General features: G+C 38.5%; 1 protein-coding gene across 11 annotated transcripts in view; it reads left to right on the top strand.

The window, feature by feature from the left end:
• ATP9B (ATPase phospholipid transporting 9B (putative)) overlaps positions 1–26,352 on the top strand; it is a 468,039-nt gene that overhangs the window by 286,861 nt on the left and 154,826 nt on the right. For 9 of the 11 annotated variants that reach the window (XM_077135182.1, XM_077135183.1, XM_077135185.1 and 6 more), the window contains one exon: positions 7,254–7,484. The exons of the other annotated variants lie outside the window; for them this stretch is intronic. In XM_077135182.1, the coding sequence (XP_076991297.1) occupies positions 7,254–7,484 (231 nt within the window). The remainder of the gene's footprint in view (positions 1–7,253; positions 7,485–26,352) is intronic. 11 annotated transcript variants of the gene reach the window in all.

Below are 26,352 nucleotides of genomic sequence, written 5' to 3'. Positions count from 1 at the left end.
CTATTTTTGTAGAGACATTCTCCTATTGAGGAATTTCAAAAATATCTATTCTTGACTATATCGATATCTTTTTATATATGTCTTAAATTTTAATTGTTTAATAGATAATTTGCCCATAATTTGCCAGTTAAGTTCGGGTCTCTAATTTCTCATCTTCTACCTATTTATTTTACAGTTTGCACTCTTAATTTTTACATTGATGGTTCATTTTTTAACTAAAGATATTAATGTGTTTATAGCATTTATTGATAGTGTTAGCTATATTGTAAAGACAGTTTTATTTAAATTATTTCCATTTCAGGAACAGCATATTGAAAACCAAATTTTAGTTCTAAAGACTGTTTTACTTGATTTTATTCCTAGGATTGTTACTTATGCAATAAGTGTGTTTGGATAGGTTAAATCAAAAGTGTGAATGTTCAGTAGTTATCTTATAGATAACAAATTTTGTGTGCTTAAGTCAAAATATGTCTTAATATCCATTTAATAAGGAACTTAGTAACTATGAATTTTATGCATTTTTATTTGAAATATACTTTGTTGTGCATCTGAGTAGAATTTAAAAATTCTTAGTTGGTTGTATACCTCGTTTTGTGAATTAAATAATAGTAGAGACTGTCTTCTGTAGTAAATTTCATTGTAAATCAGTAGAAATGAAACAGTTCTGTTGAAGGATTTTTTTTTTAAACTAATATACCATTTTTTCAGGTAAATACTATTTTAAAATACTTAACCTTCAAAAATTAGGCAAGCATCCTTAACCCTATAAATGTGGTGGGTTTGTGTGCAGCGCTGTAGGCTCGCACCAAATATTCCTTCTGTCCGTGTCACCAGTGGGAGCACACGGGATTGCAGAAGCATCTCCAGTGATGATCTCAGTTGTTCGATAGGACTCCAAATGTCTGTGTATGACATGTATTTGCTAAATTGAAGGAAAATGTTGTGCTACCACTATTTTGGAATACATGCTAATTGTCATAAAGGGGGAAATAATCGTCAGATTCATAGTGTAACTTTGATCTAATTTGAATATAAGAATTTCAAAACATAAATTATTAAGCTAATTATTAGCCGAATTTCAGTCACATATTTATATGTACTTAATGAAAGGTGAGGGATTGCTTTTCTTAGGTAAACAAAACTGAAACGCTCTCATCATTGGCACACACAAGTTCTAGGGTTTTCTCCTAATCTTTCTACTTACGCTTCTTTGTGCAGAAGTGGACACGCAGACATCTGAGGAGAATGAAGTTTAGGATGTTGATCGCTATACTGTTTTTCAGTATGGCGCTCTCGTTCTTTTTTCCATTCCGTATTGTTCGTGACAGTCTGACTTATTTCCTGTCATTTTTCATTGATTCTGTCTCTACATGATCACTCTTCTTCTCTGTGCATCCTGTCCTTTTAGCTCCCTGTGCCCCTTACATTAGGTTTTGATTCAGCATTATGTAGGTGATCTTTGTTAAGAATTCTAGCAGTGGCGTTTGCCTGCCAGCTTTGGAGTCCAGGCCTTGCCCCTAACTAGCTGTGTGACCAGGGGCAAGTGGCTTAATTCTGGGTCTTTATCTCCTTAACCATCAAGTGGGGCCAGCACCCACGGGGGTTGTTGAGAATACCATAAGGCATGTATTTCTCTCAGAACCGAACCTGCCACATAATAAATACTCGTTTAACGTTACTTACCATCATCTTGCCTTCTGTGAAATTAAGCACAACCCCATCCTCAGTGCCAATCAAGAAATAACTCACTAACTAGTCTTTGCAAGGTACTGTGCTCTGTAATGTGTGGCCACCATGTGGCTTGTAATTTCCTTCACTTGCCCCCATCTCTGCATTCCCCTTCTTTCTTCCTCTTCTTTTTCCTTTTTCAGGTTTGTCTTTTTCTTCCTTCTTTTCTCCCTCTTTCTGTTTTTAAATAACCTTCAGAGTTTCATTAGTGTTCTTAGCATTGCGTTATTAAAATAGAGCATCTTGGAATTCTGCAGAATTGGGTTTCAGTCCACACTTTGCCACTGACGAGCTTCACAGGCTGCTGTAGAATGTGCTCTTCCAGCGGCTGGCCAGCTGTGCACTTCTCCCTTTGCATCAGAGTGGTCAGGGACACCGTGAGAACCGAGGCGTTCAGCGCACTAGTCATGTGATAGCCTCCTGGCTCAGCACTTTGCCTACATCACTTCATGAATCTGCTCAGTAACCCTCAGAGGAGAGCAGACAGGATCTCCTCATGCCTGGACTGTGTCCTTGAGAGAAGGAAGATGCAAGCATGACACAAACTCTTCAGGATGCGGCACTGTCGGCAGTGGAGCTTTGCTTAGGAACTGCTTCTTAGCCTTGATTTCTAAGCAGTTTTATAAATTAAGGAGGTAATCTAGAAGAGAAATGAAATCTTTAAATTTGCATACACTATTAGATCTTTCTGAGTATTAGTGCCAACTTTGTAAGAATAAAATTCAGGAAAATGTTCCAGGCATACCTCGGTAGGCAAAAGGAAACAGTTGTAATTTATCCAGGGGAAGTATTGAAATATGTAGAATGGAAAAGATTGTGTGCTATTTGTCCCTAAAGATAGAAGGGAAGACAGGAATTATTGCTTACTGCTTGTGAGGAATTTCATTTTCTGAAGACTACAGCTCAGTGTTCTGCAGCTTAGTAAACCCACAAACTGCTGGACTTCTGTGAAGGCTAGTTGAGACAAAACAATAAAGATTTAAAAGGGAAGCCTAATCATTTATCTGAGTTTTCACTGGATTCCTTCAGGGAAACAAAAACATTCCTAACATTCAGTCCTTCAAGCTGTTAATGCCTGGACTGTGTGTGGGACACTGGTGACGTGGTGGTCAGTTGAAATATGGTTGTGGAACTTATTGTCATTGGAGGCATCTGGTCTGGAGGTGCATATTTTTGAATAATCAATACCTATTAGGAGAGGCTAAATCATGTTGTGATAACAGACTGCCCCCAAATCTCGGTGGTATACTGTAAGAAAAATATTTCCTCTGCTCTTCTTCCATGTCCGCATGAGTTGGCAGGGTTCTTGCTCACCGTAGTTGCTCAGACACCCACGCTGATGGACGACCCATCGTAAGAAATATGCTTCCATGATCACTAACATAAGAAAAAGTTGACATGGCAATTGTCCCCTGACTTACTGCTTCTGCCTGGCAGGGTATATGTCACATTTTGTTGGCCAGTACAAGTTAAGAAATTTCATCTAAGTTCTAGGAATCAGTGAAGTGCAATCCTACCACGTGTTCTGGAGACAGAGTTGAAATATTTAATGGGCAGCATTAATGCCTATCCACAGCATGGTTATGATTGAGATTTTCCAGGGCTTTTACATTGAATAAAAAAAGAGAGAACTTGCAGAACCCTGGAGAATGCCAGTACCTAAAGGGTTAAGCAGAGAAAGAGTACTCAGGACAAGTTAGAGAAAAGAAAGTTGAATGACGAACAAAGTGGTTGCAATCTAAAGTGTGCTGGTTATGAAAAAGGGTCATTTGCAGTGAAAAAAATTGTAAAAAGGAGAGTGGGTTTAGAACTTAGGAAGCCAGTAGTGAGATTGAAAAGTTATAATAGATTTGTGAGGATAGAATCAGACCCAAGGCCAGAGATAGCACTGTTTCAAGAATTTCAGTGTCAAGAGTAAGGTAGTCTGCTGAGATACGGGTGAGGGGTTCAGACAGCGTCTGGCAGTGTTGAAAAGGGTGTTAGTCTAACAATTTAGGTTCATAAATTTTTTTTTATTTTATTTTATTTTATTTTTTTGCGTGAACAGGTATCGGCATTCGAATCCGGGTTTCTGGCATGGGGCGAGAACTCTGCCTGTTCAGCCACTGTGGCCCTCCGTAGGCTCATAAGTTTTTGTAAAATGTTATGGACTCAACTGTTGTTGGGAACCATAAGTTTATAAGAGAGTAAGTAATCAGTAAATGGTTTTTCTCAGACTAATATTCAAGAGCCCCAAGGTGGAAGCAAAGAAAACAGGCCATTGGGTTGGTCCAGAGTTGTATGTTAGCAGGGTGGGTATGTCAGAAGGATGTAGGCTAAAATGAACTGGCAGAACTGGTGGTGCTGGGGAGACCTGTACCAGGCAGACTGCACATGAGCAGTAGGGTCAGTTGTAGCAGAAGGGATTAAAGCTTCTACTGTGAGCCAGCAAAGTGGAGGTGTCAGCATGGCCAAAGAGTACAGTTTGTGGAAGAGCTGAGCGTCAGAAGTTGTCAGAGAGGGTGGTGTCTGGGTAATGAGTCAGAAAGCAGAACGTTGATTGGAGCTAAGGTGTAGACTGGAGCGATGAGAATGAGTTGTTGACCATTGGAGGCTATTTTAGACACGGGAATATCCAAAATGCTTAACTTTTGTGGAGAACAGCCCTGTCTTCTTTTACAAAATGTGTTGTGTAGCTTCTATCACACATAGTCCGTGAAGGCAAATTCTGTCATTTCATGTGTTCCAGCTTTATCTAGTGATTTGCCTTTTAAGAAGATATTTTAACAATCTTAAACTCCTCAGTATAAGCTTATAGATTTCTTATAGTATAATTTCAGTTTAACAAATATTCTATTTGTTGATTTGCCTCCTTTATTTTATGATATAACAGTAAGGATACAACGCTTTTCTTTAAAGTGGTCACCTTCAGTGGTCGGCGTAAAGATCTCCCTGCTTTCCCGACTCTACCTGTCTCTCCACACATGCCCTATTCCATTTCTTCTTCCTTCCCTGCTGCTCACACCCACACCTGCAGCAGCCACAACTAATATCACCTGGTATTCCAGGTGTGGCCCTAAACAGGAATTTTTCTCTCTGGGAAATAATTGCATTAAAAGCAAAACAAAATCATCAGTTGGTGAATGGAATAAATTAATGGTCATTTTCCACTCTGTTCTTTGAATATGACAGAGCAGAGTTTCCCATATGCCATGTTCTTCAAACTCTTGAGTATCTTAATGGTCCATCCACTTGTGATGCTCCCACTGCCCCCCACCGCACACTCTTCTGAACCCCAGCATGAGTTTCGTGTTTTCAGCGGAGGCTGGTCTAGTCTAGTTCATTCACATCTCCAGTTTTGGAACACCAGACTCCCTGGGGGTCACAGAAACCAGAGACTTAGAAAAGGTCCCATCTACATTAACTAAGATATAAGTAATTCAGTGCCTTTACAAATGTCCCACTTGGTTAATTTATTCTTTTAGATTGGCTCTTAGACTTGGTTCTTGTTACCTGACTTGATAATTGTATATAATCTGAAGATATCACCTTTAAGCTTATTAAACCATTTATTAGAATATTTTTAAATATAGGTTGTTTTTTTAGACATGAAAATTAAGACTAAATCCCATAATCTTGTTTGATGGAGGAAAAGTCTAAGGTAAAAAGAAACTCTTGTTGTTCATTTTCAGGATTAAAATTTGTGTTCTCATCATAGCATTCACTGAGTATTTAAAGTTGTACAGTGAGGTTTACTCAGAGCTCAAACATTTTATTTTAAAACTTTGGGGAAAAATTAAATGTTTTTATTACTAAGCAATTACTTTTACAGCAATGTTTGGTGAGTGTATAAATCATGAGGACTGCGACTTGAGTAATGGGCTGCTTTATAAAACCTAGCCTTAGACGTATTTAATAAGATGATACTTGATTACATTTAAGAGGGGAAAAGTTCTTGCAGGAGGCTGAGAAAAATCAATTGTGACTGGTTGCCATTTTCACCCCATTCGTAATAATAAGTTGCTTAGAGCAAGAACATCAAGGATGAAATGATAATACAAGTTGCTTGAAGCAGTTATTGTAGTCCCTTGGGTTTGTTGATTTGTGCCTCTAATAAAAAGATGCTTTCAGATGTCTCATTGACAGACAGGTGATATGTGCCATTATGTGAATTAGAAAGACTTCTTGCTACTGGAGTTGTTGTAAAGACATTTTCAGATAACAGGACAAAATCAAGGTAGCTATGGTGTTCTGTGCATGTTGAAATATCAAGGAAATTTTAGTGTATAGATTTCTTACTTATAAAAGGACAATTTATTAATATTTTAAAAGTTGTGTTGATTTAAATTAAAGTATTACAATAGAATAACTTATTTTTGTCTTTACTTTTGGTTGTATATGTCATGCACCCTTTAACTATTTAATAGTTGACTTCTTGAGTAATAAAATATTTTAGTTTTAAAATTTAGTTTTAAAGATGTTTTAAAAGTATTATGTGCTTCACAAGAACTGCATGTTGTCGAGTATGATATTACAATCTCCATAGATAAAAAAGCCTTTGGAATGCTTCTTTTGGAGAACTGTTATTAATATTAAGAAATCACATTGTATCAGCGCCTCCTCAGGAGAAGCTTAACTAGAAAAACAAAGGTGCAGTGAAGTGATTCAGTGGCACATGGCAAGGCCCAGTGGTTCTCAGGGCCGTGACCTCAGCCTGCTTCATCGGCACACCTCGCCTTCACAGCTGCTCACAACTGAAACTCTGCTTCTTCACTGGCAGTGTGAGCATACGCAGACTTACAATTTCAGGAAAGCAGTGAGAGAGAAAAGGTTAGATGTTGGAAAAGCAATCTTGATACCATCTGGGATGTAATGTTCTATCAGAGGGTATAGTGCATATCTAAGCTAGACAACCTAGATTAAATCTCTCAAAATTCAGTTTAATTATGAATTTGATTATAAAGCAGGTATGCTAATAGGAAACACGAGCAGATTTATTATTTAAAAAGTAAGCTATCACTAAAAAAAATTACCTTTACATGAAGTTCTGAATAAGGTCTTACTATTTTGTTGCATATCAAGTAAGAACTGTTTGACATTACTTCATCCATCTTAAGCAATACAGCTAGATTCTCTACAATCAAAATTCTAACAGATAAGTATACTTCATTCAAGAAACAAATAATCATTTCCATAATTTTTTTATCTTTTGAACTCCTTGATTCTTACACTAAGGCCATATATATTTTAAACAATTTGTTAAACTTATGAAATAGCTAATCTGTCATGACCTTTCCACTCTATGTAAGTTACAAAACAAAGTATTTATTACTACTAATTTATTCTGAATTATTTATGATGAAAGCCTTTGGGACTTGTAAGAAATCTGCTGTCAAACACCTAGTAAAGTTGAGAATGGAAAGAACTCGTTTTGAAATGTCTGTACAGAACTAGAATGAAGGTGGGTGCCTGGGCAGGTGATTATTTTGCTAATGGAGTCTGAGAACTAAGATGACAAAAGGTTCCTGTTATTTTTAAATCCCCAGAGGAGGCTCTGTGAGCCCCAGACGAGTGTGGGCAGTGGGCTGCATGCTCCAGGACCCTCGCGGTGCCACCTGCCACGAGTGGGCCATGCCTGTGGTGTGGATTCAGGAGCAGTCCTTTCAGGAGGAGTCCAGGCAGAGAGGTCAGCCAGAAAGGACGGGCTCTTCATGGCTCAGTGTGACCCTGAGTGGAGGCATGATGGAGCCACCTTCTCAGAGAGCAGAACCTGCCAGGTGGGGAAAGCACCAGAATGCTTGGCACCCTGCAGGCTGAGTTTAGGTGCTTGTCCTTGGGGAACATTGGAAGGGATTGTCCATATGGCCAGGGAGGGGAAGCCACTGGCCGGTGAGAAGCCAGGTTCCAGCTCCCTGCCCACAGGCCCAGGGTCACTTTCAGACAAGACTTTACATGGCCACATGGCGCTGTCTCTTCAACAGCCTGTCTCCCCGTGGACAGGGAACTACGTGAAGTCGTGAACATTTTATTTTGGTCACCGTGGTATCAGAAATGTCTAGTGCAGAGTCTGCCACATGCATGGAATGTTTACACTGTTTTTCCTAAAGATAGTTCATGGGTTTTCCCTTCCATAGTTACCTTTCTCTAAGCAATGCCTTAAAAAAATGAACAAACAAAAATACATTCCTTAGAATCGAATCTTTGCATGTCTGCTCTCAACTTAACTACTTTTCCATACATGTGAAAATGCATTCTGAATGCTAGTGATTTGTTTCATTTGATTTTCTTGAAGTTAGAGTAGCATCTGTACCAAACTTGTCTCTAAAAGCTACATTAAAGAAAACATGTGTATGATAAATTTAACATAAAGCAAAATAGCTTTTCCCCCATGTAATTAGCACTGTCAGCTAATAATTATGTTTTGCAAAACTTTAAGATATAGCATATGAGTTTACATTTTATCCTCTATAAGAAGATATTAACTGCCTGGGGTTTCCCTTTCAGGTGCAACCATCCACATCAAACAGTTTCTAAAAGGCTTTTTATTTTTTTAATTGTTTATTACTATCAAAATTGAAGCTCACTTTTTTTTTAAGGCATTGAAGTCAGAATGAAATTTTTGACCTCTATTTTTTTTAACACAATTAGAACACAAAACCTTGTATGGGATAAATTACCACATCAGGTATTTAATTTTTAACTATAATGTACCAGTTTATTTTATATTAACGTTTTTCAAGAGGCAGTAGGAAAAGTTTAAATGATCTTAAAACATGTTATTGAAAGTTTATTAGTATTTTTCTCAGGGGAATAGAGCCTTCAAGTTATAAAGCTTCAACAAATGTTATTTGAAACATTTGCTGTTTAATATTTAAAAACTAGAGTTCAGTGGTAGCATGGTGAAAAGAGTTTTGGATTCAGGCAGAGGGCGGTTCAGTCCCAGCCCTGCCGCTCTGTGGCTGCACACCCCACAGCCTCTGTGCATCTCTCTCCCCCCACCCCGCAAGGCTGTGTCGAGAGTCCAAATGAAGGAACATGCAAAGAACCGTGAGCGCTTATGTTTCTTCTTAGTTTCTATCCTGGATCTTTAACAGTGCTGGATGTTTTATCAGTTTAGTCTTGCCTTGCAGTTAATCCTTTAGAGGGAATTAGTCCATTAGATTGGAACCGAGTTTTTTAGTTTGTGTGATTCAAGTTGGTGCTCGGTGAGGCCCAGGGTGAGGGGCCTCCAGAAGGCTGTCGTCCTGGGCGAGGTCCTTCCTGTGGGTGTGTTGGGCAAAGCTGACCTACAAAAATTCATATTTCTAACACTACAGAAGAGGGATTGCTTGCATTGAAAGTTTACAAATTAATAAAAAGGATACTTTTGGGATATAAACGGTTTCATTTTGTGTAGATACTCACACAATTGTTTGTTCATAGAATTGTGAAAATAACCAATACAGCTTAAGTTGCCAATTGCTTTTCTTTGTAGCAGTTTCTCTGGCAGGAAAGAGTATCTTACAATTTAGGTACACATAAAATGTCAATTCGGGTAAATATTTGCTGAACTCAATGGCGGTAAGTGAATGGCTCTCAGTCCTGGCCCCGTTCACCTGGAGCTTCCTCCCATTCCCTGCTCCTGACCTGAGGTGTCACTGCCTCTGCACTGACTTTGTTCATTGTGCCCTTGACCAGGGCTACCTGCTGCTGCTTCTCCCCTGCCTGCCCCTCCATCAGGTAAAATAAAATGGAATCCCAGTGGCCAGCTGCATGCGGTTGACTCCCTTAGGCCTTCTGCTGATCTCTTCTTGGATGTCATCTCCACTGGAACCCTTTTCATGACTTGCTTTTTTAGTTTCCTAAGAGTCTGTATTCTCTTGTCCCTTCATACGCTTTGTCTCACTCCATCGCTTTCCCCTACCTGACTGGCACCGTTAAAGCCAGGCCGCCCTTAAACTCTCACCAGACCAGGCAGCAGCTGCTTCCAGCAGATGCCCTCTTGCCCTGTACTTGGTTCTCTACTTCACAGCTAGGGACACCGTTAGATTCAGTGTGGTCACTGCCAGTCTGTCCTGTAACCCTCTAGGCTCCTTTCTTCCCTAACAGGGGCTTTCCTGCAGCTTCTGAGGACTCTGAGCTGCATTCCCAGTGCCCCACCCTTTTTGGTCAGTTCACCGCTCTGTGCCCAAATGGCACCCTTATGTTTTCCTCCTGCATACGCAGGAGTGATGAAACCTAGGTATGGTGTAACGAATTGGTTGTCTCCTCCAATCAAATCTAAATGTCTTGACCATGAGGACTCCCTGTTCACCGTCTCTGCATTTTCAACGCCCTGCCTGGGGCAAGTGCCAGTCAACATTGGTCAAACAAAGAATAAACACATTATAGGTTTTGACGTGCTTGTTTGTATTTTCCATTAGACTTTAAACTTGCTGAAGGCAGAGATTCCCTTGTATTCATTGCTATATCCCAGTCTCCCAGCACATGACAGATCCTTCATAAGCAGATGTTGAGCAGTCTGAATCAGGAGCCAAAGAATATGAAGATGATGATGTGAAAAGCCCTGATGGTCGACATAGAGGATGGCCTGTGCTGGGGTGGAGTGTGGAGTGTGGGCTAAGAGGAGTGCCGCACGTGTCTTATTTGGATGTGCGGTTTTCTGTCCTGTTTGTGGTTATACCCATTATGTTCCTGTGAGAGGCTCCTGTTGTCTCCTTTCTGGCCAGGGGGGGACACCTACAGATTGGCTTTCGGGTCCTTTCACATGAGTCCATCATTTTGTGCTTTCTGCCTCAAAAAATATTCCAAGGTCATCATATTCTTTTCTTGCCCCAGCCTTGGGATCAGCTTCAAGTCCCTTTTAACAGAAAGTGTGAGCTCGGGTGCTCATTGCCATGAGGTACTGTTATTCCCAGATCACGCAGTGAACAGAGTGAGGGAATGTTTCTCTCTCTATTTATATTGAAAGCTATTAGTTCAAACACATTTCCAGTTCTAATCAAACTCCCAAGGTTCGTTCTGGATTTTCCTTCCCATATTTGTAATCCCTTCTCTGATAGTGAGCAATGTGCTTACCGTTATTCTGAATATGTTTGCTGACTTGGTCAGCTGCTGCCTCCCCACGCATACCCGGTCTGCACCCCTCTGCGCTTGGCTCAAGCTCCGGCATCATCTACACCAGGCCACCCCTTCCGGGCCTCCTGGGCTTGGACTCCCCACATTGGGCTGTGCCTTCTCGGGTTCGCCTTTGTTCCTCAGCACCATAAGTGTTCTGTATCGAGGAAGCAAGGCATGGGCAAATTCAGTCTTATTTTTGTTTCATTTATTGAAGGTTAAAACCGCATATTTCATAATTTTGTGTCTTTTAGCCAAAATTCATGGTTCGTTAAGGCAAACAAATTAAGTATTTAAAAAAAGTTGATTGAATAAACAGAAGAATCAGTGATTGGATGAATCAAAGAAAGACATATTAACAAATCAGTTCTAAAGAGCTTTTAGATGAGTATAAAATAGTGTTGTCTTGAATTGACTTAAGAGGAAATATGAGCAAAAGATTTTAAACTCTCTTCTAGTACTGAATATAATATTTTACTCGGTGAACAGTGTTTTTTGCAAATATATTGTACCAGAATACTCTCATTACGAGAAAATCGTCAGTCTTTCTGTAGACAATACTGGATAGAAACAGGTGCTGGAACAGGATTTCCATCTTCCACGCCATCTACTACCACTGAGTAATTGCCAGCCCAACCTCAAGTGAAGAAATTGCTGACGTATGTTACCTTCCCCTTTCTAAATCTGTCAGTCATTAAACAGAGTAATCTGAACTAAATACAAACTGCCTGTTGCTTCTTGAGTTTGTTGGGGATTAGAAATAAAAGTCAGCTTGGGCGGGCCACGGTGGCTCAGCAGGCAGAAATGCTCGCCTGCCGTGCCAGAGGACCCGGGTTCGATTTCCGGTGCCTGCCCATATAATAAGATAAAAGCTGTCTTTAAAGAAATTATATTCAACAAGGGAATTTGTAACAGATACATTTGTCTTCTCTTTCCCTCTATCTTGCACATAATATACCCTTAATAAATATTGATTTATTTTAGGTGTGTCTTGCTGCATGTGCTTTACAGATAGTAGTTTTTTGAGGTTAGTGTTCAAAATTAAATGACTGCAGAATAAATGAGCAGATTTAAGGAGCCAGGCCTGGAGCTCAAACTCATGACTTCTGCGCCAGATAACCAGATTTCAGTACCACTGGTGCTGATAAGAGATATAAAGTATTTTTCTTTATTGCGTAATATTGATAGCTGGTACTAATTATTCCATAGATCCAAGTAATCGCTAAACTGCATTATGGACATTCTACCATGCAAAATTAAAACGTGAAATTACAATGGGAAAAAACATAAATGATGAGTATATAAAATTTGTTTACCTATGGAAAGAAGAACTTGTGTAGGATACAATTTAGAGATGGATTTATTTTGTTTTGGTTGAATATTTCATCATTCAAGCAATAATTTTCTTAAATGAAAGCCAATAATTTCTTTTTTTATAACAATTATAAAAATTGTTTCATAGCCTTAAGATACAGACATGATCTGAAACACACAATCTTGAGAACAGAGTTTTCATAATGAATCAATTTAATTTGTATTTAATTCCAAACAGTATTAAGAAAAATGACTACTTTTAAGATCTAATTTGAGTCTAAAATGATGTATTTACTCATACTTTAGATAAATGCGAAGACATTATAACAGCATTATTTCAGGAACATGATTTTGTTCATTTTGCCTTATCAGCAATTAAATCAGATTACTAGATTTAAGAAGAAAATTAGATTGAAAAATATCTTTAAATTCTTTAACCAGTAGTCATTCATTTTTGGTGATATGTTGTTTTTTTAAAAAAAAAAAACACTTTTTTTATTGTGGAATATAATATACATACAAAAAACCAAAAAATTTCCAAGTATATTTTAACACGTAGTTATAGAACAGTTTTTAAAGTTTGGTATGTGTTACAGTTCTATGATTTTTCATTTTCTCTTCTAGCTCCTCCAAGACACTGGAGACCAAACAAAATATGAGTATAATGATTCAACAGTCATACTCATTTCTTAAAACCTTTCTTCTCTGTTATACTTTTTTTGTGAAAAATGCATTCAACAGGGCAATAAATTTGAAAGTACATTGCAACAATTAGTTGTAGAACAAATTTCAGAGTTTGGTATGGCTTACAATTCCACAATTTTAGGTTTTTACGTGTAGTTGTTCTTAGGTGTTGGAGACTGAAAGAAATATCAATATGATGATTTAGCCATCATACTCCAAACCCTACCTTCTTTGTATAATTCCACCACCACCTTTGATCTTTTTCCCACTCTTTAGGGGTATTTGGGTTATGCCCATTCTAACCTTTTCATGAGCGGTGGCACTAGTTGATTTTCTGGAGAGGCTGGGCCCTCTGGATTTCAGGACTTATCTGGTCCAGGGATCCATCTGGAGGTTGTAGGTTTCTGGAAAGTTATGCTAGTAGATTGAACCTTTGTCAACTCTTATAGAGTGCCCTAGGTATTCTTTAGGATTGGCAGGAATGGTTTTGGTTGGGGGTTGGCAAGTTATAGTAGATAGCAATGTCTAACTGAAGCTTGTGTAAGAGTGACCTTCAGAGCTGCCTCTCGACTCTGTTTGAACTCTCTCAGCCACTGATACTTCATTAGTTACACTTCTTTTCCCCCTTTTAGTCAGCATGGCATTGTTGAGCCCATGGTGCCAGAGCCAGAGCCAGACTCATCTCTAGGAGTCATCTCTCACGCTGCCAGAGAGACTTTCACCCCTGGGTGTCTTGTCCTTCTTAGGGGGAAGGGCAATGATTTCACTTGCAGAGTTGGGCTTAGAGACAGAGGGACCACATCTGAGCAACAAAAGAGGTCCTCTGGAAGTAACTCTTAGGCATACATATAGGTAAGCTAATACATAAACTTCACAAGAACAAGCCTCAAGATCAAGGGCTTAGCCTGTTGATTTGGATGTCCCTAATGTTTGACGCAGTATCTAGGTTTCCTTAGTGGTAAAGTTTAATAGTTCCATATTTTTTCTCACATGCCTCACAGGACTTTGCCATTACTTATCTGCTTGGTATACTGTGAGGTGTATCCAGGCATTACATTAAGCTATACAGGATTAAAGGCCCTCATTCTTGTTCGGGGCTCCCTGTGTTTTGATTGTTTAAATTATCTGTCCATACAGATTGAGTTAGATTATGTGCTATAGAAAATTTAGGTTCTAGACAAAATAAATCTTTCTTCCTTTTATTTCAAAGAATAGATGAAGTTCTGAAATAGAGACAATGTCTTCCTTCCCCCTGTGTTCTGAATTACTTTCATCCTGACCTTGTCAACTTCGTTCTTGTCTCCCAATACCAGGTTATACATATATATAACAGCCCCTCAAAATCTAGAAATATTAATTACCACTCCAGACTTAATGTGACTGCTATAAGAGCTTACAGTGAGGCCCCAGCTTTCTTATAAGTGTGTTCTAAATGAGACCATGCAGTATTTGCTCTTTTGATTCTGGCTTATTTTAGCTTACCAAATGTCCCACAGGTCATTCACAATGCTTCATGCCTCACAACTTTTCATTCCTTTTTGTAGCAGCACAATGTTCGATCATATGTATACATCATCATTCACCAATCTGCTTCTCAGTCAGTGCATCTTTCAGCCACCTCTGTCTATTGGGACTCATGTATAATGTCCAAAGTCAACAGTCCATCAGCACTCTCAATTTTAGATAATTTCAATGTTTCCAAGAGAGAGATATTCACCAAATAGAAACTCTAAACCTCCCCCTAACTCCTGTCCCTCCCCCCATTATGCACCACTGGTATTGTTGCGGTATTGTGACGTTTCCTGTTACATAGCCCAGAAATGCAATAGCATTATCCCTCAATAACCTGAAACTATACACTCTTTGTACAAGATTCATACCTTTGCAATAGTTCATGCAAGAACTTATCGTTAATCAGTGGGACACGAGTCTATACAACCCCTTTCAATCATGCTCACCTTCAATATGGTAATATTACTTATAGACCCACCTTCACTTCTATCTACTTGCTTAGAATTAAGTTCTACCTCATTAGCTAAATGTTCACCCATCTCAAGCCTCTGTGTGTCTGTCTGTAAGCCTCCCATTTGACAATTACCATGGTCATAAAAGTGGAATTGTGCACTAACTGTCCTTTGTGTCTGGCTTATTTCCCTCAGCATTATGTCCTCAAGGCTCATCCACCTTGTCATGTGGTTCAGGACGTTGTTTCATCTTACCTGCTGCATAATATTCCATCCTATGTGTATACCACATTTTGTTAATCTACTCGTCTGCTAATGGACACTTGAATTGTTTTCTTCTTTTGGCGATTGTGCATAATGCTATGGACATCAGTGTACAAATGTCTATTTGCGTCACTGCTTTCAGCTCTGGGTATATACTGCATAGTGCTATTGCTGGGTCATAGGGCAACTTGATACTTAGTTTTCTGAGGAATCGCCAGGCTGTCTTCCATTGGGGTTGCATCATTATACATTCCCACCAGCAGTGTGTAAGTGTCCTAATTTCTCCACATCCTCTGCAACATTTGTAGTTTCCTGTTTAATAGCAGCCATTCTTATAGGGTGAGGTGGTATCTTATTGTAGCTACCATTTCCCTCGTAGCTAATGAGAATGAGCATCTCCTCACATGTTTTGTAGTCATCTCTGTTTGCTCTTCAGAATAATGTCTGTTCATATCTTCAGCCCACTTTATAATTGGGTTGTTTGTTCTTTTGTTGTTGAGTCGTATGATTTCTTTATGTATATAGGACATCAAACATTTATCCCATGTGTGATTTCCAAATATTTTTTCCCATTAAATCGGCTGCCTGTTCACCTTTTTGACAAAGTCTTTTGAGGTGCTAAAGTATTTGATTTTGAGGAGTTCCCATTAATCTGTTTTTTCTTTTGTTGCTTGTTCTTGGGGTGTAAAGTTTAGGACACTACCGCCTATTACTAGGTCTTGAAGAAGTTTCCCTACATTTTCTTCTAGAAGCTTTATGGTACTGGTTCTTATATTTAGGTGTTTGATCAGATTTGAGTTAATTTTTGTATAGACTTTAAGGCAAGGGTCCTCTTTCATTCTTCTGGCTATTGATATCCAGTTCTCCCATGCCCATTTATTGAAAAGACTATTTTGTCCCATTTCAGTGGATTTGGGGGCTTTGTCGACAATCAGTTGACCATAAATTTGGTGGTCTATCTCTGCACTCTGGATTTGATTCCACTGGTCAGTACTTCTATCTTTGTGCTAGCACCATGCTGTTTTGACCACTGTGACTTTATAACAAGTTTTAAAATTGGGTGTTAATGCTCCCACTTTCTTCTTCTTTTTTTTAGGGTGCTTTTAGCTATTCAGGGGGTCTTTCCTTTCCAGATGAATTTGGTAGCTAGCTTTCCCAAGTCTTCAAAGTAGGCCTTTAAAATTTTGATTAGTACTGTGTCGAATCTGTAGATCAATTTGGGTAATATTGACATCTTAACTACACTTGACCTTCCTATCCTTGAGCATGAAACGTCCTTCTACCTGCTTCGACCATCTTTGATTTCTTTTAGCAGTGTTGTGTAGTTCTCTGTGTACAAGTCCTTTACTTCCCTCGTTAAGTTCGTTCCTAAATAATTGATTCTTTTAGTTGCTATTTTTATTGGAATTTTTTCCTTAATTGACTCATTGGTTAGGTCATTCCTTGTGTATAGAAAACATTACTGGTTTCTGTATATTAATTTTATATCCTGCCACCTTGCTGAATTTGTTTGTTAGCTCAAGTGACTTTGCTGTAGATTTCTCAGGATTTTCCAGGTATAATATAATGTCATCTGCAAATAATGAAACTTTTACTTCTTCCTTTCCAGTTTAGATGCTTTTTATTTCTTTTTCCTGCCTGATTGCTCTAGCTAGAATTTCTAGTATAATGTTGAATAATAGTGGTGACAGAGGACATCCTTGTCTCGTTCCTAATCTTAAGGGAAAACTTTCAGTCTCTCCATTGAGTACGATGCTGGCTATTAGTTTTTCATAAATATATTTTATCATATTGAGGAAGTTACCTTTTGAAGTGTTTTCGTCAGAAAAGGATGTTGAATTTTGTCAAATGCTTTTTTAGCATCAATCAAGATAATCATATGGTTTTTCCCTTTCGATTTGTTAATGTACTGTGTTACTTTAACTGATTTTCTTGTGTTGAGTCATCCTTGCATTCCTGTTATAAACCCCATTTGGTCATGATGTATAATTCTTTTAATGTGCTGTTGGGTTTGATATGCTAATATTTTGGTGAGAATATTTGCATCTATGGTCATTTGGGAGATTGGACTGTAGTTTTCCTTTCTTGTAGCATCTTTACCCTGTTTTGGTATTAAAGTGACGTTAGCTTCATAAAATGAGTTAGGTAGTGTTCCTTTTTCCTCAATTTTTTTGGAAAAGTTTGAGCAGGATTGGTGTTAGTTCTTTTTAAAATATTTGATAAAATTCCCGTATGACGCCACCTGGCCCTGGGCTTTTCTTTGTAGGAAGATTTTTGATGACTTATTGAACCTCTTTACTTGTTTTTTTTTTTTTTATTAATCAAAAAAAATTAACAACAAACAAACAAAACAATATCATTCCATTTTACATATATAATCAGTAATTCTTAATATCATCACATAGTTGCATATTCATAATTTCTTAGAACATTTGCATCGATTTAGAAAAAGAAATAAAAAGACAACAGAAAAAGAAATAAAACAATAATAGAGAAAAAAAAGTTATACATACCATACCCCTTACCCCTCGCTTTCATTTACCACTAGCATTTCAAACTAAATTTATTTTAACATTTATTCCCCCTATTATTTATTTTTATTCCATATGTTCTACTCTTTTGTTGATATGGTAGGTAAAAGGAGCATCAGACACAAGGTTTTCACATTCACAGAGTCTCATTGTGAAAGCTGTATCATTGTTCAATCATCATCAAGAAACATGGCTACTGGAACACAGCTCTCCATTTTCAGGCAGTTCCCTCCAGCCTCTCCATTACATCTTGAACAACAAGGTGATATCTACTTACTGCGTAAGAATAACCCCAAGGATAACCTCTCGACTCTGTTTGGACTCTCTCAGCCATTGACACTTAGTCTCATTTCACTCTTCCCCCTTTTGGTCGAGAAGGTTCTCTCAATCCCTTGATGTTAATTCTCAGCTCATTCTAGGGTTTTTCTCAGTCCCTTGATGCTGAGTCTCAGCTCATTCCAGGATCTCTGTCTCACGTTGCCAGGAAGGTCCACACCCCTGGGAGTCACGTCCCACGTAGACAGGGGTAAGGTGGTGAGACTGCTCGTCATGTTGGCTGGAGAGAGGGGCCACATCTGAGCAACAAAAGAGGCTCTCTTGGGGGTGACTCTTAGGCCTAAATTTTAAGTAGACTTGACCTATCCTTTGTGGGGTTAAGTTTCATATGAACAAACCCCAAGACTGGGGGCTCAGCCTGTAGCTTTGGTTGTCCACACTGCTTGTGAGAATATCAAGAATTTGACATGGAAAAGTTGAATTTCTCCCCGTTCTCACCATTCCCCGAAGGGGGCTTGCAAATACTTTTCTGCTCACTGATCAAATCACTCTGGGATTCATCAGGGCATCACTCTGGACAAACCAACAAAATCTCAGGTCCTACCTGAGATTCCAAGTACTTATGACATTCAATCAAACTATCTACATGAGTTATATTAGGAAATGCTCTAGTCAAAATCTAAATTTTGTAACAAACATTTTTTGCTTTAGTCTCACACATAAGGTGACATTTTAAAATATTAATTACCATCTATTTTCAGCCCCCTGCAATAATGACATTCCTTTATTCTTCCTCATGCAAAAACATTTTTAAATTTTTGTACATTGTACATTTCACTATTGTTATACATTCTAGGCATTCCTAGATTATAGCATCTCAGTCTTTAAGCTGTATCTTTCTTTCTGATTTCATTTATGTCCCCAGCCCTCCTCTATCATTCTCACATGCAGCTTCATTCAGTGTTTTAACATAATTATATTACAGTTAGATAGTATTGTGCTGTCCATTTCTGAGTTTTTGTGTCCAGTCCTGTTGCACAGTCTGTATCCCTTCAGATCCAATTACCCAATATCTTACCCTATTTCTGTCTCCTGATGATCTCTGTTACCAACGACATATTCCAAGTTTATTCACTAATGTCAGTTCATATCAGTGAGACCATACCATATTTGTCCTTTAGTTTTTGGCTAGTCTCAGCATAATGTTCTCTAGCCGCATAATATTCCATCATATATATATATACCGCAGTTTGTTTAGCCACTCGTCTGTTGATGGACATTTTGGCTGTTTCCATCTCTTTGCAGTTGTAAATAATGCTGCTATAAACATTGGTGTGCAAGTGTCCGTTTGGGTCTTGGCCCTTAAGTCCTCTGAGTAGATACCTAGCAGTGGTATTGCTGGGTCATATGGCAATTCTATATTCATCTTTTTGAGGAACCGCCAAACTGCCTTCCACAGTGATTGCACCATTTGACATTCCCACCAACAGTGGATAAGTGTGCCTCTTTCTCCACATCCTCTCCAGCACTTTTCATTTTCTGTTTTGTTGATAATGGCCATTCTGCTGGGTATGAGATGATACCTCATTGTGTGAACCTCTTTACTTGTGATTGGTTTGTTGAGCTCATCTGTTTCTTCTTCAGTCAGTGTAGCTTTTTTATGTGTTTCCAGTAATTTGCCCATTTCATCTAAGTTGTCTAGTTTGTTGGTGTGTAATTGTTCATATTATCCTCTTATGATTTTTTTATTTGTTCGGTGTCTCTGATAATGACCCCCCCTTTCATTTCTTTTTTTGTTTATTTGCATCCTCTCTCTTTTATTCTTCGTCAGCCTTGCTAGTGGTTCATCAAGTTTATTGATTTTCTCAAAGAACCACCTTTTGGTTCTATTGATTCTTTTATTGTTCTTTAGTTCTCCTATTCTTTTTTTTTCTTTTTTCTTTTTTAGGTGTATGGTCCAGGAATCAGACCCAAGTCTCCCACATGGAAGGCAAGCATTCTACCACTGACCCACCTGTGCACCCTCTCCTATTCATTTAACTCTGCTTTAATCTTTGTTGCTTCTCTTCTTGTATTTGCTTTGGGGTTAATCTGCTACTCTTTCTCAAGTTTTCCCCAGGTGAGTGGTACCAATCTCGATTTTTGCTCTTTTTTCTTTTTTAGTATTGGCATTTACGGCAATAAATTTCCCTCTCAGCACAGCCTTTGCCACATCCCATAAGTTCTGGTATGTGTATTTTCATTTTCATTCATCTCCAGATAGCTACTGATTTCTCTAGCAATTTCTTATTTAACGCACTTGTTGTTTAAGAGTGTGTTATTTAATCTCCATGTATTTTTGAAAGTTTTTGTTCTTCGGTGGTTATTGATTTCCAGCTTCATTCCATTGTGGTCAGAGAAAGTGCTTTGAATAATTTTAATGTTTTTAAATTTATAAAGACCTGTTTTGTTCCCCCAGCATATGATCTGTCCTGGGCAATGTTGCATGAGCTCTAGAAAAAAATGTATATGCTGGTGTTTTGGGTTGTAATGACCTATATATGTCTGTTAGGTCCAATTCATTAGTCACATTGTTTAAGTTTTCTTTTTCCTTGCTGATCTTCTGACTGGTTGTTCTGTCTATAGAAGAGACAGGTGTATTGAAGTCTCCTACTATTATCATTCAAGGGTCTATCACTCCCCTCAGTTTTGCCAGTCTTTGTCTTAAATGCTTTGGAGCTCCTTGATTGGGAGCATAAACATATATGATTGTTATTTCTTCTTGGTGTGTTATGATGTCTTTCTATTTAAAGTCTGTTTTGTCTGCTATTAATGTAGCTACTCCTGCTTTCTTCCAGTTGCATCTTGTGTGGAACATCTTTTTCCATCCTTTCACTTTCAATCTATTTGTATCCTTTTGCTAAGATGAGTCTCTTGTAAGCAGCCTATAGCTGGATTGTATTTCTTAATCCATTCTGCCAATCTGTAGCTTTTAATTGGTTTAGTCCATTAAACTTCAAAGTTATTACTGTAAAAGCATTTCTTGAACCTACCACATTGTCCTTTGGATTTTGTCCGACCTGTATATTCTTTTCCCTCTTTCTCTATTTTATCCTTTAAGATAACCTTACTGATACTCTTCAATTCTGTGCCCTCCTCCAGACCGCTTTCTCCTGTCTTATTTTTTCATCTAGTAGAACTCCCTTTAGTATTTCTTATAGAGTCAGTCTGTTTTTTGCATATTCTCATAGCCTTTTTTTGTCTGTGAAAATTTTAATCTCTCCCTCAGTTTTGAAGGACAGTTTGGCTGGGTACAAAATTCTTGTCTGAAAGTCTTTCTCTTTCAGGATCTTAAATATATTATACCACTGCCTTGCCTCCATAGTGCCAGTTGTGTAGTCTAAACTCAGTCTTATGTGGTTTCCCTTGTATGTAGTAGATTGATTTCCTCTTGCCACTTTGAGGATTTCTGCTTCTCATTATTTGACAGACTAGTTAGTATGTGTCTTGTGGTAGGCCTATTTAGATTTATTCTATTTGGAGTTTGTTGGCCTTTTTTGATTTGCATATTTATGTCTTTAAAGTTTTCCTCCATTTTATCCTCCACTAATCTTCCTAGCTCTTTACTCTTCTCTTTTCCTTTGAGATGCCAGTGATTCTTATATTTGTGCGCTTCGTTTTGTCCATCATTTCCCTGAGAGCCAGTTCAAAATTTTCAGTTGTTTTTGTCATTTGCTCTTTTGTGTGTTCAAAATCAGTTGTTCTGTCTTCTAGTTTACTTATTGTTTCTTCTGCCTCTTCAAGTCTGCTGTTGTGTGTCTCTAATGTATTTTTGATTTGGTCGACAGCATCTTTAATCTCTGTGATATCTGCTATTTTTCTTTTTATTCTTTCAGAATTCTCTTTATGTTCTTCTAGTGTCTTCTTGAGCGCCTTTATGTCATTAACCATCCCGCTGATTTTATTTAGTAGCATTGTATGAACGTCTTTGATTAGTTGTTCAAAGTCTGTGTCTCCTCCCTCTGGTGTTTTAACTTGGTCATTAGACCAGGCTGTATCTATCTGCATCTTCATATGGTTAGGGATCCTCAGTTGTCTTCATGGCATGTAAATATCTTTTTTTATTAATTAAAAAAAAATTAACAAACAAAACATTTAGATATCATTCCATTCTACACATACAATCAGTAATTCTTAATATCATCACATAGTTGCATATTCATAATTTCTTAGTACATTTGTATCGATTTAGAAAAAGAAATAAAAAGACAACAGAAAAAGAAATAAAACAATAATAGAGAAAAAAAAGTTATACATACCATACCCCTTACCCCTCGCTTTCATTTACCACTAGCATTTCAAACTAAATTTATTTTAACATTTGTTCCCCCTATTATTTATTTTTATTCCATATGTTCTACTCTTCTGTTGATATAGTAGCTAAAAGGAGCATCAGACACAAGGTTTTCACATTCACAGAGTCTCATTGTGAAAGCTATATCATTGTTCAGTCATCATCAAGAAACATGGCTACTGGAACACAGCTCTCCATTTTCAGGCAGTTCCCTCCAGCCTCTCCACTACATCTTGAACAACAAGGTGATATCTACTTAATGCGTAAGAATAACCGCAAGGATAACCTCTCGACTCTGTTTGGACTCTCTCAGTCATTGACACTTAGTCTCATTTCACTCTTCCCCCTTTTGGTCGAGAAGGTTCTCTCAATCCCTTGATGTTAATTCTCAGCTCATTCTAGGGTTTTTCTCAGTCCCTTGATGCTGAGTCTCAGCTCATTCCAGGATCTCTGTCCCACGTTGCCAGGAAGGTCCACACCCCTGGGAGTCATGTCCCATGCAGAGAGGGGGAGAGTGGTGAGACTGCTTGTCATGTGCGTGTAAATATCTTGATAGGGCTACTTTGGAAGTTGATTTCCTTCATTTAGTCTGATGCAGTCAGTGTGTGGGGAGGGGCACAACAGTGCAGTGACAGGTTGTATTGCACGTGTATGCACGGGTTGGGGATGCTTTGCTCGTGCCTGTGAATGTGGGGTATAGGTTACAGGGTTGAGAAGCTGTGGTGTGGGGACTGTGGGGGTGAGGTACAGCTTAGACAGGCCTTGGGGGATAGGAGCAAGGTGCGCAGTGGGGAACACACAGGTAGCAGGTGGTGGGAGGCAGATGGGAGTACTGAGCGGATGTGCTGGGGCTGATATGTGGGCAGAGTACTAGGTGGGCTAAATCTGTTTGTAGAATGAGATTTATACTGTTCAGAAAGGACATGTGATTAAGATTAGGAGTGAATAGTCATTATTTTTCCTCTGAAAATGAATATAAATAACTCAAAAATTATAAGAATATGTTAATTTACTACTATATATGTTTTTCAAAGTAACATGGAAGTTTTCCTTGGCGATCAGTTTGTTGGCTGTCAACAAACTGCTGATGGTACACACCATTTTTATTTGTATTATTACACATATTATTTGACTTGAATTTGTTAATTTTGCTTGTTATATGCAGGTTGAGCTATTTGATTTTGTTTTTAGTTATTGAAGGTCGTTTCTTGACTATAATCTTTCCATATTGATGTACCATATAAAAACTGTTTATTAGCTAAGCTTCAGCTAATAAATTGCATATGAATGATTAACATTCTATTTTGTGATTTTCTTCTCTCTTGACATTCACTTGGAACATTGATTCCAGTCCATGGACTTTTGTTTTGTATTAGACACTTTGTTACACAGAGTAAATATACAGGTAAATAAAATGGCCTTTCTCCTCAAGGAGCTCCTAATCTATTGGCATGGGAAACACATTAACGAATAATTTTAAAACAAATGTGGACATTTTACAGTTTTAAATATTGGTGGGTTGTGGTGAGAACACTGAAAATGAACCCCTGACACAACCTGGGATTGTTAGGGAGGTGTGCCTGGAATGCCTCAAAGATCAAAGCAGATAAAAGGCATCCCAAAGGGGTAATGAGATTTTGTGGTAAATTCTTAGACTGTAAACTTTTCAGTTTTGTTGGGGTATATGTTTGAGGAAGGACATGGCCAGAGTTATGGTTGAAGAAATAACCAAGAGCTTGACCTTGGTGGATCTTCTTTAGCACTTGAGAGGGCTGGGACCACGTCTTACAGCCAAGAAAGACTGAGTTGAAGAGTGATGAGATTGACCTTTTAGAGAGATCATTCTGAGAGCTCTGGGAAGGGCTGCTTTAAATTTGTGAGGCAGAAAACCAGTTCGGCCATCTTAATGTCCGGCTTCTTCTGTACACTAATATGTGAGATTCCATTGCAGGATACAAGTAGCTGTCCTGTAGTTCATGGGACTTTGGGTTCTTTCCAGTTTTAGGGTGTTACAGATTGTTCTGCCATGACGTTTGTGTACATCTCTTGGTGCATGGTACATATTGCATATTTCTAATCTCTATTTCCCTGGTGGCTAATGAGGTTGAGCTTCCCACACAGGTGGGCATCTGGGTTTGAAAAGTACCATACAAACCTGTTGCCGTCATCCATTGTATTGTTGGTCCTTTTCTGGTTTTGTAGTTCTCCGTCTATCTTGGATGTAAGCATTTTGTTGGTTATATGTGTTATGTATTTTCTTCCACTCTATTGCTTGCCTTCTTTTCATGAGGTCTTGATGAATGGCAATTTTTAGTTCTATAGTTTAAGAAATTTTTCTCTACCCTGGGTCCTGAAGATACTCTCTTCCATTATCTTCTAGAAGTTTTGTTATTTACTTTTCTCATTTAGATCTGTGGAATTTGGAATTGGATTTTGTGTATGTTGTGAAGTAAGGACTGAGTTTCTTTTTATTTTTCCATGGAGGTACCTAGGTAACTCATAAGCACTTCTTGGAAAAACTGTCCTTTTTCCACTATGTTGCATCTTAATTTTAGTTTATAGTTCACATGTCCACATGCAGTGGGTGCACATCTGGATTCTGTTCTTTGATGGGTCTTTTATTCCTTTTTGTGCTAATAATCTGTAATTACTATGAGAATTTTGATGGGGATTGCATTTAATCTCTAAATATCTATTTGGGGACAATTAATTTTTTAAATATTGAGTCTTAATTAAGAGATGTATCCCTTTGTCTTTTAGTTATGAATTCTTTTCTTTTTTCAATAGTGCTTTATTGCTTTCTGTGTACACCTTTTCTATGCTTTATTTCTAGATACTAAAAGTTTTTGACAATTTTTCATTGTAATATTTCTTAAGTTTTATTTTCTGTTTATCGCTATATGAAAATAAACTGCTTTGTGGTGTTAGCATTTTTATTTTAAAATGGCTGTAAAGCTTTTATTTCCAAGTTGGCTTTCCATTTAAAAATATTAGGTTCACATTCTTTGCATTTTAATTACAGATCCTAATCAGTGGTTGAACACTGTCATCTCAAAATTTACCTTGTGTGGCAAACTGATAATTTTTTTTTAATGAGAAAGTTGGCAGTTAATTCCATAACAATTTCCTGCTTTATTAGTCAGAGAAGTACTGTCATCTCTCAGCCCTAGTGAGTCAGTCCCCGTCTTTACAAAAGGGCAGTGACTGGGTGGTGCTGAAGAGAAGCCCGGAAACCGTGCCACCTGTCAGCATGGCAACTGACACTGTCATAGTTTGGGCTACTTCTGTCCAATGCAAGAGTCCATAGGAGCACTCAGGTAATTCCTACATTTACTCCATAGACTCCCAGATCACTGGAGGAGGGATGGGATGGACCTTAGGCCCCCATCAGTGATTGCTTTTGAGAAGCAACTGCCTGACCCCCAGTTGACTCTTAAGTCCTCTTGGCCTGGATTTCATCATTTCTCTCCCTATCCCCAGCTCTGTAGCTATGGGCAAGTAGCAAATAGAATGTATTTGAAATTTAGTTTCCTTCCTATTCCTCCGGCTGTTGGGGTGCTAATTAGCAACAAATGGCTAGAGGACTAGACGCTAACCCCGTCTCCAGCTGGATGGAGCAGTCTTTTTATAATCGGATGGGCCTCATAAGGGGGAACCATGTTCAGTGGCGGAGTAGGTTGTTGCAGAGCATTCTGTTTGCTTAGATTTGAAAGTAAGTGGGGGAAATAAGTCAGATCAAGGGAGAAATATATGTATTGTTACGTAGGTTTACATATATGTCAATAACAAGAAGAAGAGTAATAGCAGCTAACATTTTAAGTGATCCAGTGCAGCCTATTGGCTGCATGACTGGTTTGGAAGATTGAAGGACAGTTTCATGGGGCTGGTGTGTGTTGAGTCAAGGCATGACCACAAATATGAATCAGTTGGATGGTGGCATTCCGGGCAGAGACCAAGTGTGCGTGGAACAAGGACACAGAGTTCTGAAAGAGTATTTTGCCTTTTAGGAGCTTCAGAAAGTCAAGCCCGTAGGTGTGTGTGTGAGGTGCTTGGACCCGGGGCCTTTTGTGTGGCCTCCAAAGGTTGGACTGAACTTGATGCTGAAGGGAAGTCCTTGCAAGATGAGCCTCCAAGCCTGGCTTTAGGCTGTTTGAACTTGCCGGGGTCCATTCTACGATTACCA

Source organism: Tamandua tetradactyla, chromosome 18 (assembly GCF_023851605.1).
Source record: "Tamandua tetradactyla isolate mTamTet1 chromosome 18, mTamTet1.pri, whole genome shotgun sequence".
NCBI classification, from domain to species: domain Eukaryota; kingdom Metazoa; phylum Chordata; class Mammalia; order Pilosa; family Myrmecophagidae; genus Tamandua; species Tamandua tetradactyla.
Note: the sequence above shows the minus strand (reverse complement) of the source record. Positions and strands in the feature narration are given on the sequence as shown.